The sequence below is a fragment of the Xyrauchen texanus genome, chromosome 19 (assembly GCF_025860055.1).
Source record: "Xyrauchen texanus isolate HMW12.3.18 chromosome 19, RBS_HiC_50CHRs, whole genome shotgun sequence".
In the NCBI taxonomy this organism is placed as follows: domain Eukaryota; kingdom Metazoa; phylum Chordata; class Actinopteri; order Cypriniformes; family Catostomidae; genus Xyrauchen; species Xyrauchen texanus.
This window is the reverse complement of record NC_068294.1, coordinates 38,409,121-38,427,112: the sequence shown is the minus strand read 5'-3', so window position 1 is coordinate 38,427,112 and position 17,992 is coordinate 38,409,121. Positions and strand designations below refer to the sequence as shown.

Genomic DNA, 17,992 nt, shown 5'->3' with positions numbered 1-17,992 from the left:
AAGGGAACGTTAAGGGAATTATGCCCATGATGGACAACCAAAAACAAATGTTCTATTTCTATATATAGTTTATATATATATATAAATATAAATCCTTTCTTGGCTTACAAAAAACAAAAAAGAACCATAGAAGCCTGTTTCAGGAATGTTCTATGAACAAACTCCCAGAACGTTCTGGTAGCCAAAAAGTGTTAGTTGGGAACCATTTTGTTCATTTTCTATTGTTCTTTTTGAAGTAGCTAAAGAGCACGTGGTAAAATTGGCCTTTTTACAAAGCTGTATCACAAATTTCAACGTTAGTTATCAACAAAGCCATTAATAGTTCCCATATCACCAAATTCTCATTGTGGCAACATCTGTGATTGATAATGTAATTTTACAATACATGTGCGGACAATGCATGCGGTCACGACCTGTAGTCTTGTGAGTAATTACTGGAAATAAGATCAACGGTTAAGATGCTCTTGGATGGTCGAATTTAATGCAAACAATGTGTTACAACACCTGCTGAACACAATGACAGCATTTCCTCTGCGCTCCTCCGAAATCTCTGGTCTCTTTCAAGGCGGTAAAGAGGGTTTTATCTGCCTGAATGACTACATGGAACTTCCTGTCTAATTGTACTGCCACGTTTATCCTGAAGGCTTCACCTCCTAAGATAAGCATCTGTTTTATAGATTGAATGTATTTGAAACTTCCCTCGTATCCTCAGAGGTGGTCTAAAGGATCTGAACAGGTAAGGGTTGGAAAAGCACTCGTATGTTCGAACACCTTGCACAGATGTCCCACATGTGAATGGCTTTGATGACCCTGATTTCATCCTGAGTTTTCATGATGTCAGTGGGGCTGTAGAAAGATTCCTTTCCTTTAAGGCAGCTTGGCAGGATGTGCAAAGAAAAACAGAAAGACAACACCAAGATGAAGCTGCTTTTGTCACGGTTCTTTGGCGGACTTTAAAGGCCTTGGCTTTGGTCCCATCTCGTAGACACTTTTTTTGTGTGCCTCCGCTCACTCCCTCCATCTTTCTCTTTCTGTAAGCAAGGTAAACATTTAAGGAAAACCAATGGCAACCAGTTTTCACGGCAGGGTGTTTTTGTATTTCTACCCTTTCAAATGGCGGCTTTGTTGTCGAGCGGGCCATTATGACTGTTTGAAAAAAGGAGAAAAGCAAACAGTGAATTCATGCTTTGAAAGGAACAGCTAGGTAGTCCCAGGTGTTGTTGGCCTTACAGACGCTCCGAGTTCCACTGTCTCAATGAAGATGCTCACTCGTTGGTACATGAAGATTTGTTCTATAAAAAGAACTTTGTGAGGAGAACGAAGCAGTGTTGTGAAATACCGGTAACGCTTTTGTGGCAGTTTGGAAGCTTCTTGATTCTTGATTGAACTTCTGTAAACTTAATGATTAATTTGCTTATAGTTGAATAACATTCCACAAAGAAAAGTAAGCCTATTCATAATAGCCAACCTTATAACACTTTTTCCATTATACCTTATTGCCATATATAATTTTAAATAAGTTCTTACCTATACCAACATGATTACACAATACAATACATTCTGCCACAAGAACACAATCTAACACATGAAATTAAATTTTATACATTGTGCACTTTAAATGTAGGACTATAAATATGAATAAATACAGTAAATATAATAATTCAGGTCTATTGTTACTGTGGTTACTGTTATGTATAAAAGCGTAAAACTGAATTTGTAGTGGATCTTAAGGCAGAATGAATGCATCATAATGGATGAAGAATACCTTTCTAATGAATTATATGTAAGGTATATGTAAAGGCAATATACTTTCAAAACAACATAATTATATGTAGATATTATGCAGACATGTGACTAACAGAAATGCAACAATGTGTCCCTGAACAAAGGGGGGTGGGGGGTAACAGTCAGTATCTGGTGTGGCATTAAGTACTGTTGACTGCACCAGATTTGCCAGTTCTTGCTGTGAGATGTTACCCAACTCTTCAACCAAGGCACTTGCAAATTCCCGGACATTTCTGGGGGGAGTGGCCCTAACCGTCACCCTCCGATTCAACAGATCCCAGACGTGCTCAATGGGATTGAGATCCGGGCTCTTCGCTTGCCTTCGTACTGCAGTATGGCTGATGGCATTGTCATGCCATGGAGGGTCATGTCAGGATGAGCCTGCAGGAAGGGTACCACATTAGAGAGGAAAATGTCTTCCCTGTAACACACAGTGTTGAGATTGCCTGCAATGAAAACAAGCTCAGTCTGATGATGCTGTGACACACCGCCCCAGACCATGATGGACCTTCCACCTCCAAATCGATCCTGCTCCAGAGTACAGGCCTCGGTGTAATGTTCATACCTTCTACGATAAACGCAAGTCCGACCATCACCCCTGGTGAGATAAGGGACGGCTGTTGCTCAGTTGGTAGAGCGGGTTGGCCACTAATTGCAGGGTTGGTGGTTCGAATCCCGGCCCACACGACTCCACATGCCGAAGTGTCCTTGGGCAAGACACTGAACCCAAAGTTGCTCCCAATGGCAGGCTAGCTCCTTGCATGGCAGCTCTGCTGCCATTGGTGTATGAATGTGTGTGTGAATGGGTGAATGAGTCACAGTGTAAAGTGCTTTGAATACCGTTAAGGTTAAAAAGGTGCTATATAAGTGCAGACCATTTACCATGAGACAAAACTGTGACTTGTCAGTGAAGAGCACTTTTTGCCAGTCCTGCCTGGTCCAGTGAATGTGGGTTTGTGCCCATAGGTGATGTTGTTGCCAGTAATATCTGGTAAGGACCTGCCTTACAGCAGGCCTCCAAGCCCTCAGTCCAGCCTCTCTCAGCCTATTGCAGACAGACTGAGCACTGATGGATGGATTGTGTGTTCCTGGTGTAACTCGGGCAGTTGTGGTTGCCATCCTGTACCTGTCCCGCAGGTGTGATATTCGGATGTACCGATACTGTGCATGTGTTGTTATATGCGGTCTGCCACTACGAGGACGATCAGCTGTCCTTCCCATCTCAATGTCTTAGGTGTCTCACAATACAGATATTGCAATTTATTGCCCTGGCCACATCTGCAGTCCTCATGCCTGCATGCAGCATGCCTAAGGCACGTTAACACAGATGAGCAAGGACCCTGTGCATCTTTCTTTTGGTGTTTAGAGTCAGTAGAAAGTTCTCTAAAGAGTTTTTATAAATGTAATTACTTAATTGCCTACCGTCTGTAAGCTGTTAGTGTCTTAACGACCGTTCCACAGGTGCATGTTCATTCATTGTTTATGGTTCATTGAACAAACATGGAGAACATTGTTTAAACCCATTTGGATTTTACAAAATTATCTTTATAATACAGTGTCATGAGAAAAGGATGTTTCTTTTTTTGCTGAGATTATATCAGTATCTGCTATAGTATTTCTGATTTATTTCACAAAACATATCCTTTTAACTATAATTACAATGTGAAAAACTCTGGTAAACTGATAAAATATAAACCTAGCATTTTGTATCTTTTTTAACTGGTCATAGTATTGTAAATGGATAGTAAATATACTATTTTGAGGTTATAATAACATGTTGTTTGGTACGTTTAGAAACTACTATGACAGTAGATATAAAAAGGGGACATTTGAGGGTATACGAAAAATTGGTACATTTGCAACAGCATAAATTAATATTCACATTAGAACATGACACAACACAGTTTCATATCTGGTGAACACAAACTTTATCATTTTATAATGAAATGTTTCAATGTGACACACGCATATTTTTTAACATAATAACAGGCCAGACTGTACAAGATTGTCCATACAAAGATACCTAATTATGAATGTTGTGTCACGTTCTTCAACACCATATATAAATATTTAACACTTGATATATGCTACATAGCTTACACTGCAGCTAAGAGGAAGACAATGCTGTATACTTGTATTTGGTTTAAACATGTAGATAATGCCCAATTTGAAGCATAAAAAAATAGCTTACAAATAAATTAATTGTTTAAAGTTTGACACGGTTTCCTTTTTTGGATTACTTGAAAATAATAGGGACAATGAATTTAAAAATGTAGCAAACAGATGTCCAGGTTAAGTGCATTCCTGTATTCCCACAGTCATTTGATCCATTACCTTGAACATAATGGTAAACACAGACATCACATGACAATACGTATGAGCTTCAGTCTATAGTTTGTCTTTGAAACTCAAGAATTGAGACTCAGTTCTGTTCAGTGAATATTAAAGGAGAGCCATTGCATGAGCAGTCAAAGGCATTTTACACAGTCTTCGTTATAGTGGTCAAGCTTATGAAAATTCAACTCCCTCCCCAAACACACACGCACGCGCACATGCACACACACGCACGCACGCACGCACACACACACAAAGGCCATAGAACAACTATGGGGTTGCGGTACCTCAGGTTATTCAGATTAAGCCCTACAAATAGAAGTACAATTTTAATGAAAAACACGAGGCACCCCTTGCCAGAACCGTACAATGCCTTAAGTTATTATCTAACTATAGCTCAAGAATATTCTCTTTTTCCATTAAGTGGAATAAAGATACAATTAGACAAGGAAACTAGATCTTCGATTGATTGAACCTACACCAGTTCTTATTGTAAAAACTCATTATCATACCGGCAGAATATGCAAAAACTAAACATACAGTATATGCCCTCATGCATTCAACTTGTCTTTAAAGAACCTGTGGAGATCGAAGAATCAACATTTTCAGATGTTATTAAATGAGTTGTAACTGGATCTCCCAATATCTGCAAACAATTCGGTTTTGCATGCAAAAGTACAAATACATTTCACTGAGATGTGGTGTTAAGAAAAAAAAAAGAAAAAAAGAAAAAGTGAACTTTGGCCCAGTTAAAAAAATGTGTCAATGGGCTTATAAAAACATTGTATAAAAATATTGTGCCATTAGTTCTCTTAGCCAAGGGGTGTCCAAAGTCCGGCCCTCTGACTTCTACGATGCGGCCCGCGAGAGAATTAAGAAATAGAACAGAATTAGCCGGGACCTTCTTGCTTTGAGGCGACAGGGAAGTATACTGTAATTAATTGGTTTGTTCTGATATTTCATTGAAATGAGAAAACAATATGCATGGGCTTCCCAGCACCATTTGAATGAGGACATACCGTAGAAGAGAGCATTTAAAACACTTACACATCTGTGCCTGATGCGCGCTTAGCTTGCACATGCATGTCTACAAAATAAAATGAAGCGTGATCATTTTATAAAATAAAAATCTTACAGTAACAACAGAACAGAAGTTATAATTGTATAGCTATAAAGAGTAATTCCTCGAAAACTAAAGAGTAATACGTTGCATCACTTCAAAAAGTGATAAAATGTAATCTGATTCTGATAATTGTGATGGGTCACATCCAACACTCAGTAGCAGATCTATATGTTCTTTTCAGTTCCACTGAATGGACATCAAAAAGATAAAAATGGGAATAAATTAGTATAACATTTTGTATAAGACTGTTCCATTATAAGAGTTCTTTGTGAGTGAAATACCCTATCTTTTATTTAAATGTAGGGCCTACACAAGCATTCCTTAGAGCAAAACTTATGATTAAAACTGGCATAATATTAAGGATACAATAAAACGTTTATGCATAGTGACAATCTAGTAGCTTCTAGCCATTTTTTTTATTATTACAGCAATGCGGCCTGCGGTACCTTATATTTTTTCGACATTTGGCACCAGACCGAATAAGTTTGGACACCCCTGACTTGGCCAAACAACAGTTAAAGACACTAAGCTTTAACAAGGACACAATACATTCACCCAATTCAGTTACTGCTGGATATAAACAATATGTCGTCCCATACAAAATCTGCAGCAATGTTTCTTTGAAACATGAATGTTTCTCCATTCCAAACTAGATTGACATATCATCATCATTTGTCCCTTTTCCACCCCACTGTTCAAAATGTCATTGAGCTCCTTGTATTCAGAACGAGAGATCGGTTAGAATGAAACAACATGGCTCAATTGTCTTTCCATTGTCTAGACTTCGAGCAGAAATGTTTGTTTGAGGCAGCCATGACCCACTTTGACCACATACTGCCCTATTTTGGCTAAAAGGTCATGACCTAATAGGTCATTGAAATATGTAAATCAAATCCAGTTTCCCATTTGTTTTGAGCATTGTAGGTAGTAAGGCCTCCATAAGTGAGGACGAGGGCTAACATTAGTAGTGGTAGCAGCCCTGACCCACTTTGGCCTATATACTGTACTGTTTTGGCTAAAACACTTCCATAATACATCCAAAAAGTAAAGAAATAGAACCAGAAGGAGCCAGAACTAGTTTCCTGTTTGTTTGTGGTGAGGATTGTACTGTACAGTAAGTTGGAAGATCTCCATTCCCGAAAACAGGGGCTAACATTGGTAATGGATGTGTTGGTGCTGGTGAACATTGCCGTCCATATGCGAGTGGGTGTGTGTATGCATGTCTGAGTAGATCTTTGGGTAGACTTTTGGAACAGCCTGTGCAAGTAGAAGTTGCTGTTGTTGCTGCTGGACCAGATATTCCTCATAGGTGACAGAGCCCATGCAGTCTTTATCGGTGGGCGGTAGGATTCGGTCTCTGGGTGGTTGCCGGTGGCCGTTGGGTAAGGTCTGGGCTGAGATTATGGCTCCTGAGGAACAGTGCTTCCTGGACTGGCAGAACCAAAGAAGGATGGTACCCAGGATAAAGACAACTCCTGCAGGGATGCCAATGATGACGGGCCAGGGTAGACTTGGGGGTAGCAGAGAAGGAATCGGAGAGAATGGTGGCTTTGGGTCTGGATAAAGGCAGGGAGAGGTTTTGTTGAGTAGGGCTGATTGAAAGCCACAATGACAGGGACTTTGAAATTGACATTATATTTTTTGGGGTGAACTATCCCTTTAACTCTTTCCCCGCCAGCATTTTTAAAAAAAATTTGCCAGCCACCGCCAGGGTTTTTGACGATTTTCGCTAAACTTTAATGGCCCGCAGAATATTTTCTTCCATGAATATATGAAGATGCTATATATCACAATAAAGATCTGAGCCTCTGCTTTTAGGCAAAAAAAAAAACGATTTTATTTTATCTTCATTTGTTCTTTTTTTATTGCGACTTGAACAGAGGTCGGTTTTGTCAAAAAACAACATTTCAGACAAAAAGCTGATAAAAAGGCATGTTTATGTCTGATATTTTGAGCTTCTCAATACTCCACTTCTTCATGTTTGAGACGATCGCAGTCTGTTTCTTTGATCAAAGAGTTGCGTACTCTTTCAAAACATGCGGAGGGCCTTCCTTACCGTATAACACCTAAAACACGGAAACCTGGAAAATTCCGTGTTTGGCGGGGAATCGTTTTTTCATAAAACACGGAAAATTCCGTGTTTGGCGGGGAAAGAGTTAATGGTACAGTAACAATAAACAACATATTTAGTTCTAAATTTCAGAGAGCGGGTGAAACATGTAACGTTAACCTAAATTATAACTGTTTTCGGTACAAGAAACCTTGACTAACATCATGAGTGAACTTGAGGGGAAAACATCTACAAAAGTTTGCAAAAAAAATACTGCAAAGACAATGATACTGACCAGGCAGCACATTAAGGAAGGCACTGCGGAAGCTGTAGCCCATAGTATTGGCCCCCAGGCAGATATACATGCCAGCATCCTCCTCCTTTGCCCGGGTGATAAGTAGCTTGTTCAAATAGGAGCCGTCTGGACGTGACCACACTTCACCCGTAGGCAATACAACAAAGCGATGGTCCCCAACTTCAATGGTCGAGTTGTACTTGCTCTCATCACCAGGTTCGACCCTCTTTAACCATTGGATAACCGGCTTGACATCACTACGCACTTTGCACTGGAAAGACGTGGTGCCACCATAGTCTACTGTAGTATTCACTGGATGAGTGCCCGTTAAGATGGGCTTTGAATTTGTGCGCTCTGTAATGAAATATAGAAGATTTTATTTTGTAATCGGCATTTAATGCAATTAGTGGCCTGTAATGCTTGGGTTGGTTTTCTTCTTTTTTAGTCCTATAAACTGTTTGAACAATGTTACATATGACTACCAAGAGCAAGATTAATTAACTGTCCCCATATGCTGCCTTTGGGCCTGTTAAGATGTGGTTGTTAAGTTAGCAGACACAGCTGGGAATTAATATGGAGCAGAAAGCAAATGAGCTGGATAAAATCGTTCTTTTCAGGCTTTGATTCGATTTACAACTAAATGGTGACCCGTCACAACCCTGCTAAAATGAGCAACATAGCTGGTCACCAGTGTATGTTTTGTGTTGGATGCATGTATGCTGGTGTCCCCACCAATTTTCTTAACTAGCTTGACCAGCAATAATGTATCAGATTTTAACAACAAAAATACTTCAGCCATTAACTGATCAAGACAGTTTTGCACTGCAGTGTGTTACTAATTGTTGCAATTGCTGTTGGTAACCAAGAATGCTAATGTTGTTTGTAAAGAATCACGCAGGACAATTATTTCCAACACCAAACTCTAAGACCATGCCAAACAGATGTTAAACTCACTAAAACAGCATTCCATCCATGAGAGTTTGTACATGTTCCGCCTACACCATTCTTTCTGCCAGAATCTATGCTATATACACTGATCAGCCACAACATTAAAACCAGGGGGAGGGGACCTACACAATATTAGGCAGGTGGTTTTAATGTTGTGGCTGATCGGTGTAAGTGAGTCATCAAAAGTTGCATCACATTCCAGGAGAACATTAAAGAGCTGAGATTCATGACTCACGGATGACTTCCACTTTATAGGTTGCGTTGATCTCTCCGGCGCGGTTGGACACATGACAGGTGTATTTGCCGCTATGTTCGGGCGTAAGGTTCTTCAGGCTGAGGGTCCACTTCTTCTTACGCCCCTCACCCACCTCCTCGGGTGTCAGAGGTCTGCTGTCCTTTAGCCAAACAATGTCAGGTCTGGGGTTCCCGCTGGCAGTGCACTTGAGTCGGACTGAACTGCCCACCGGCCGGGCAATCACACGCTTCCTCATTTTGGCCGGCTGTGTGAAACGGGGCCGCACTACAAAGAAGGAGAGAACAAGTTAGACAACACCTCACTTTTGAGGCAAAACAATTATCTGAAGCCTGATTGAAACAGACTATTTCTAGCAGTGTTCTTGGGTTTATTGCATTCTTTTGGTATAAGGTTTAGTTGGGCGAATCTCACAAAGCTATAAAGAACATATTAATGTCATATTTCACCCCAAAATCCATATTTTTATATCTATATTTTGCATATAAAGCATATTTTATGACCATACATTTTTTTTTTTGCATTGTGACAATAATTAATGTCAATTAAGCACATTTTTTCTCAGTAATTTCTCATTACTGCAATGCAAATAAATCTCATTCGCATTACTGTAATGTGAAAAATATGTATTATTTAATTTGAGAAGTATTTATACTGGGGCTGTCAATCGATAAAAAATAGGCTTAAATGGTGTCCCGATTAATTAATCGTGATTAATCGCATATACAAATATTTGCTGAGAAAGCCCCTCATATAACAATAATTCAATATATAATGATTATACATATTTATATCAGTATATAATTATACATAGTTATCTTTAAATATTAAAAAAATATATACATACATATATAAATATATATTCCGATAATTAAAATGCTTTACATTCCTGCAGCAGAAGAGTTCATTTATAAGAAAATACAAAAAGTGGCTTTATTATACAATGTATTTGTTTACTACCATATTATTGATCATAAGTCAATCATTGGCATACAGTTCAAAGCAATCCATTTTACAAGTGAATTTGTCAATCAGTTGGAGATTTATTATGAGGGCTTGTTTAAGGACCCGTCAATGTACACCTGCGTTAGACGTCTCGGGTGCGTTGCGTCATAAACATAAAATGTTTAGGTCACTGTGTCAAGTTAAATATAGTTTAATACTCAATCTTTAAACACATCTTGAGATCCCTTAGATCGCATTTGCGCTCCTTCGAGTGTTTTGAACGCAAGAATGTAACGTATGTTTTTGTTGTTCTGCTTACTGAAGTGTTTTCTTAACTATGTAAACTGCACGTTGCTCATATAGCTGAAGTTTCTCTTACTGCCCTCTGGAGTAAACAGGTGGTACTACAAGCTTGCATTTCTCAGGAATCTTCCTTACTATGGTCCGTGGGCATGCGATTAATTGCGTGAGTTTTTTTAACGCGTTATTTTTTGTAAAATGAATCGCACTGAATTAACGCGTTAAATCGACAGTCCTAATTTATACATCATGGTAGCATTTATCGTACTTCTTTAATTTATGCTTATTTTAATACTAAAAAACTAATTATTACAGTGACACAAATTTAATGACAATCATCACCTAAAAAAATGAGAATTAAAAAAACAAAACCAAAAAAACTTAAGAGTAAAACACCTGGACACTTAATGGTAATGAAAATATTTGGGTGAAATACACTTAATTATGTTTTCTTTTAATTTTGGGGTGAAATATGACCCAGACATGTTTCTGTGAGATTCACCCAGTTTAGATTTAACTAGGCAATTTTGGATGCTAGTTTTAGTCATCTTCCACATGCATACTTTCCATAGGCTATTCTATTAGGATTGCTATTCTGCAATCCTAATCAAACACTGTGAAGTATAATGGCAGCCATGCAATTTCCAAATTATGTACTTTTCATGCCACAAAATTATCAAACTCCTTTTCCAAAAGTTAAGAGCTTAAATAAAGGGGAAGACTGGACCAGCTGACACATCATATGCGCACATGGTAATTTATGCAATACAGATGACATTACAATGAAAATAAACCATAAATAAGCTGACACGAAGTTCTTGTGTGGGCAAATGTACAAAGCAAAGCACCACACCGTGAGGGCAATCTGACAAAGCAAACAGCAGCTCTATGTAGTTTTTACTCCATAGTTCCCTGCTGACTGTTAATGCTCACAGTTGACCCTGAACAAACACCGCAAAAGCAAATACAATAGTGAACTAAGCATCTCACCCACCAGCAGCCACTGCAATGTTTCACATTAAAAAAAACAAGCAAGTCAGGCCCTTTTTGAGCTCTGCTAAGAGGGCGGCCGTCTGACAAGAATGGAATGTTTCCCCCCCCCTCACACTTCACATAATTAGCCTGCTATTTGGCTTGTCAAATGCAATTACCAAAGCAAAAACTGGGTTCTAGAGGTACACGTGTGAGACTCCAAAATGTAGTGTGGGAACTGTCCAATCCCTGACCCAAGGGCTACCTGTCAGTATCTGGGAAGATTCAGACACATGTGTGTCAGACTCTGAGATAGGCGTTTGATGGAAGAATACATGCGCAGGGACTAGGTGTACATGCTGTCCGAAAACACAGTGCTAGACTCAGTTTACATTGCGCAGTTATGATCGAGCTACATTGGGTTTTCATACTTTTCATAAGGGAATGTCACCGTAGTTAAATAAATAACTATCAGGTGTGTGACGAGGAGGAGGGCGGGACGGGCTGTGAGTGCGCATGGCCAGCCCCAATCGTGCTAATCAGACGAGGAGAGGGATAAAGCCAAGCCGGATGTGGCAGTTCACCCAAAAAAGAAAATTTGCTGATAATTTACTCACCCTCAGGAGTTTCTTTCTTCATCAAAACAGAATTGAAGATTTTTAGGATTCCATATCAGGCCTCCTCCCTTAAACAATGCACGGGAATGTACTAAATTTTTTGACGGTCCAAAATGCATAATGACAAATAAAGTTCACAAAACAATACTTTATGATAAATACTTTAAACAATACAAAAAACATCTCTCTGACGCACGCTCATGAGAGGGATGACATAAGCTCGTTAAGGCCATGCGTCACGTGGAGGAGGAGGCAGGAAGCAAGTCATTGTTCGTGTGGATTATTTTGATGCACCCTAAATATGCATTTTGGATCTTTAAAAAATGTAGTACATTCCCTTGCATTGTTAAAAGGAGGAGGCCTGAAATGAAATCCTAAAAATCTTCAATTCTGTTTTGATGAAGAAAGAAACTCAGATACATCTTGGATGACCTGAGGGTGAGTAAATTATCAGCAAATATTCATTTTTGGGTGAACTATTCCTTTAAACAGCTTTCTGGAGTATGTGTACATTAGTTATAAGAATTTGATATGCACAGAGGTTGTTACTCCACCCACTGTGTAACATCTTTAATTAAAGCTCTGTATTGTTGAACCAACATGGTTCAAACGATGGATGTGAGACATACTTATTAAAGTTTTCTCCAACGATGCATCACACTATGGTAGTTAAGCAGTGAGATACATACAGTGGCATGCAAAAGTTTGGACTCCCCTTATCAAAATGTATTTAGCTGTGAATAGCTAAGCGGGCAAAAGATGGTCTAAAGGCATAAAGTTAAAGATGACAATTTTACTTTTTTTTATTTACATATTTTACAGTTTCAAAAAAACAAAAAAGGAAAAGGGCCCGAAGCAAAAGTTTGGGGACCCTGCAAGGTCAGAATTTATTAACACCCCCTTTGGCAAGTATCACAGCTTGTAAACATTTTCGTGGCCAGCTAAGAGTCTTTCAATTCTTGTTTGGGGGATTTTTGCCCATTCTTCCTAACAAAAGGCTTCTAGTTCTGTGATAATTGGGCCGTCTTGTATGCACTGCTCTTTTGAGGTCTATCCACAGATTTTTTTATGTTTAGGTCGGGGGTCTGTGTGGGCCATGGGATTTTGAAGTATGTTTAGGATTGTTATACTGTAGTAGAAGCAATCCTCTTTTCATCCTCAGCTTTTTAACAGATGGTGTGATGTTTGCTTCCAGAATTTGCTGTTATATAATTTAATCCATTCTTCCTTCTACCAGTGAAATGTTCCCCATTCCGCTAGCTGCAACACAAACCCAAAGCATGATCGATCCATCTCTGTGCTTAACAATTGGAGAGGTGTTCTTTTCATGAAATTCTGCACCCTTTTTTCTCCAAGCATACCTTTGCTCATTGCAGCCAAAAACTTAGATTTTAACATCATCAGTTCACAGAACTTCCAAAATGCATCAGCCTTGTTTACAACTTCTGACGCTGAATTTTGTGACGAGGACGCAGGAAAGGTTTTCTTTTCATGACTCTTCCATGAAGGTCATATTTGTGCAGGTGACGCTGCACAGTAGAACAGTGCACCACTACTCAAGAGTCTGCTAAATCTTCCTTAAGGTCTTTTGCAGACAAACAGGGGTTTTGATTTGCCTTTCTAGCAATCCTACGAGCAGATCTCTCTGAAAAATGTCTTGGTCTTCCAGACCTCAACTTGACCTCAAGCGTTCCTGTTAACTACCTTTTCTTAATTACATTATGCATTGAGGAAACGGCTACCTGAAAAATATTTGGTATCTTCTTATACCATTCTCCTGCTTTGTGGGCATCAATTATTAAAATTTCAGAGTGCTAGGCAGCTGCTTAGGGGAGCCCATGGCTGCTGATTGTTGGGACAAGGTTTGAGGAATCAGAGTATTTGTAATGCTTTTGCATTTGCATCACCTGGCCTTTCCAAACATGATTGTGAACAAGCCATAGCCCTAACAAGCTAACTAAGTTCTGAGACCTTGGTAAAATTTATCTGAGAGCTCAAATCTCTTGGGGTGCCCAAACTTTTGTATGGTGCTCCTTTCCTTTTTTTCACTCTAAAATTGTGCAAAACAAAAATAATACACTTATCTTGCTTAAAATGTTGAAAAGAATGTTTCAACTTTAACTTTATGCCTTTTGGAGATCAATTCAGCTTCTACTCAAATATTCACAGCAACAGAAATTTTGGCCAGTGGTGCCCAAACATTTGCATGCCACTGTAGTTGTACGGGAAACGCACCCCTGGTCGGGATGCGCAAAAAAAACAAAAGCAATGTTTTGATAGTGCCACAGTGTTTACTCTGCATATTAAGCTGGAATATGAGAAAGTATTTCACCATTGACAAAATGATCACCTTCAGCTAATATGTTTAAAAGTCTAACAAGCTCATGACCTTTTTCACCGACTGCTGGGAATCCAAAAACTAACCCCATCTAATATGTCAAAATATTTTCCAAGTTCTATTTTTTTATGTGTTCTAGTTTAAATGTCTAATACAATGTAAAATTCAAAGTTACAATTCATGAAAAGCAGCTTATGAAACATCTTGGCAGCCGCAGTGCATATTTTCAGCTGATTTCTGGGCAGTAATTATAAATACGATGATTTAAGGAGATCAAAGGGGTTCACAGAACTTTAACACCTTACCCAGTTTACCCGTCTGGTCAGTGGAGTAATCGGTTTCACCAGCTGGTCTAGCACCTTCCCTCCCAGCGCTCCCAGAGTCATCTACAGAGAGAGAAACAGAGCGTATAAAAATACGCGACAGGCTGACAGTCATGCATATTTATGTTCGATCCTGTAATTCTTTGGCCAAATCAGTGCAAAGCTTCACCACCTTAACAAAAATATACAACTGTCTCTTGATCTTGAACATGATACTGTAGCTGAGAGCTTTCAAATGCCGACGCTGGACTTCAGGGGTACAGAGTGTCAGAATAAGAGTGATAATAGGCTTAAATGCTATTCAAGAAACATTGTATTTAAGGGCACTAAAAAATCCAAACAATCAATCCATTTTATAAGTAAAAAGCCTGAAATGAATAAAAATAATAATAATTTACATATGATGTTAAAGGTAAAATATAGTAGTGACACCAAACAAAATGGCTAAATTCATAACTGTTTCCTGAACACTTTCCCCACCTTGCTACATTTAGTTTTGAGCTACATGTTATTTCTTATCATCAGAATAGATACATTCATGTCAAACATCTAAAGTCACACATGATAAGATTGAAAATCATGACTGGAAATCTGTGGCCCGTCTGCTCTAATTACAACCCCTGCTCATCCGTTCACCACATGACTGGCATTTTCAGGCCCATCAGCTCTTTGAAGCTGTCGGCAGGGTGGTTTGATCTGAGAATGTACACAGTTTAACACTCCTGCAGGAGAGGTTCCAATCTGGGCAAAGGAAAACAGCTCATGGCTGGGTTAACAGCTTAATTACTATGGCTCAAGATCTACTCTTACCCTTCACTGAGCCCCTCATGCATGGTCACTCTACACATATCTCTTTTTTTCATGTCAGGCTCACGCTCAGAATGATTGTGCATACATTTTCATTGCCACAAAATTGTTCCGATCTTGTAATGTTAATATTATTCATAAATGTAGTCTTCAAGTCGAAGAACTGCAAGTCTTAGGCCAATTTTCTAACATCCATAACATATATAGTGCCCTTTGAGCTCATAAAACACACACATACTTCGAGACTTCACAACATTTATAAAAGGTGACAAAACCTGGCTTGAGTCATGGAAAGTCAACAAGTCTTTGGAAGCATGAGGGTTGTAGGGTTTCTAAACCAACCAAACTCCTGTTTCCCTTTCATTAAGGCGAAGTGACACCGCAGCATGCTGCATTTCACAAGTCGACCGACAAGGTGTGTTCATAATTTCGATAAGCTTAATATGACTGAAGTGTTTGTATAAACCTTCAGTATGTTTGCATTCTAGTCTGCAGTGGAGACGGTAGTAGAAAACAGACCATTTTCTATTGGAAATCTGAGTCCAGGGGGTTTCTCCGTTGGGTTTTCCACCAAGTTTGTGGCATTCTAAATTTAATGTTTGTAGGTGAGGTATTGGGGTGGTGAATTGCAGAGCGAATGCCCTTCTCTGCTCCCTGGCAAGCCCGACCAGGACTTTCTGTGGATTTTGGCAGGGAAAAATATACTGCTCTAAGGCCAAAGTCCCTTGCAAAGCATGAAACGTCTAACTTGGCTTTGCCATGTCTGTCAAGGGTAGCAAAAACCCAATGGTGTCAAAGATTTATTGCACTTGCATGTTTCACTTATGACCTCCAGTGCTGTCGAAAAGTCCAAATTGTTACATCAACGAAGTTGAACAGCCTGGAAACTACCCGACCTATGTTTTTCTGGACGCAAAGCAACCACCTTCGCTCAAAGCAAAACAGCGTTAAGGAACACAACATGCTAATTATGCTGTCATCCTTTACCTCTTTGGTAAAGTCAGCAATGAAACCAGAGACGGTTTGGAGACAACCCACATGAGCTAAACCTTGACAGGAGAGACAATATGAGGCACTAGCCTTTAGCCCATTACCTTGGCTTTGATTTACGGAATTCCAGCACTAGCTTATGGAAACTATTACCGACTCTCCTGCTACACAGCTCTGTATTAACAGCCAGCTCTAAACTGTGAAAATTTATGGGCCGTGGTCACAGCAGAGACGTTACTGCATTACTGACTACAGACTAACCCGAGAATGAATAACAGTAAGAGTCTGACAGATTAACTGCCTGTTGAGCATATTTATGTTCGATCGTACAAATGTATCTTTTGGCCACTTTATATTTGACGCTAGAAGAACCTCGCTTGTGTTACATTAGAAGATGGACGTTTCACAATATGAAAAATTACAACCTGGCCCAAACGTCACTGTTTATGTATAAACGAAACTTTGAAATTGAACTCCGCCAACATTATCTCAACATAAACTTTTTTGTTTGGACATCAGAAATGACTTGAACTTGGAAGAGCTGTCTGAAGGTTGTAAAATCTATGCAACAATTTTCGTCAACATGAAATCAAAATTAAACTAATTTGGCCTACATTCATAATACACATTCCTGTCTTATTGTGCGATTCATCAATGCACGTTATTAAAACAAAATTAAATACATTTTGGTCTTTTTATTCAGAGTGATTCATCAAATTAAAAAATTATGCATTTTTAATGCAATTAATAATTCCGCCTAAATGTCTGCCACAAAAATGTAACATCTTGGAATTATCTGAATTATTATATTTATAATATATAAATATATATACTACATGTATAATTATTTTGACTACTATATATTGAATGCTCTTTATTTTGGGGCCGTTTACACATAACATTTTATTAAATTATCATGTATAATTAATTTGATTTAAAAAAGTAATAGATTGACACCCTACTTTAACCTTACATCAAAATGTGATAACATGCTCTGCCTCTGATATTAATTTCCTTTTAGGCTGACATTATCAAGGCAACTTAAGTTTCAACCAATGGGCTCCGTTCTGGTATGGAACACCCACTTTCATGATTAAACCAATTACCAATGGATAAAATCAAGACCCAATCCTTTTCTTAATAATTTAATATCCTGTTTCACTTAGAAATATGTCATTTAACAGAAGTAAAATGGGTTTGAAAAATGGGCTAAAAACCCTTGGGAATAGTTAAACAGCTAATAGCTCGTTATTTTGTTAAAAGTAACCCAAACGTTTTTCTGCCAACTCTCTTTATTTCTCTTTATGTTCACTTATTGCCATTCACCAATGTGGTTTTGAAAGGATATAATAGCATCTGGGGAGTTTCAAGAAGGTACAATAGACTATTGAAATTCTTTGAATTGATCCAGTGGCTTCAACAGTGACCTGTACCATAACACCAACAATTGACTCTAAATCCACCTGATCATCTACTGTACAGTCATTTCTGCTTTGGCACAATCCCTAACAATCCAGCGCCTGAATCCGTGCTCCGGTTGTAAAGCAGCAGGCAGATTTAGCAAGGCCTTCTTTCTCAGAGCGAAGGACTGACCCCACATTAAGTGTTTCCGTTTGCCTTTTAAGGATTACCGGAGCAGAGGGAAAAGAAAAGACTCTGACTGGGACTGTGTCTGCCCTCAGGGGTTTCATGAATACCAGCTGAATGCACATGACGAAAGGAAAAGATAAGGGAAGACCTGGCTGGTGTCCTATCTGGCAATACATTTGCGTTATTAAATAGAAAACGGAAAATAGAAATGACAAATTAATTTAGGGTGAATTCACTATAGAGCAATGCAACAACTTTAAGGAAAATTTAAACGTTCTTACGTTTGCATCATTACCTGATTTGCACAATTACTTTAGTGAAT

The 17,992-nt window shown here is 38.9% G+C and overlaps 1 protein-coding gene across 1 annotated transcript in view; it reads right to left on the bottom strand.

Moving 5' to 3' along the window:
• Window positions 1-3,703: 3,703 nt before the first annotated feature.
• The window catches only part of LOC127659551 (fibroblast growth factor receptor-like 1), a 102,314-nt gene continuing 88,025 nt past the window's right edge, over window positions 3,704-17,992 (bottom strand). Inside the window, exons 4-7 of the mRNA XM_052149411.1 lie at window positions 14,266-14,346; window positions 8,771-9,055; window positions 7,588-7,941; window positions 3,704-6,798 (exon numbers count right to left, since the gene is read on the bottom strand). Coding sequence (XP_052005371.1) covers window positions 6,392-6,798; window positions 7,588-7,941; window positions 8,771-9,055; window positions 14,266-14,346 — 1,127 coding nt within the window. The 3' untranslated portion in view covers window positions 3,704-6,391. The remainder of the gene's footprint in view (window positions 6,799-7,587; window positions 7,942-8,770; window positions 9,056-14,265; window positions 14,347-17,992) is intronic.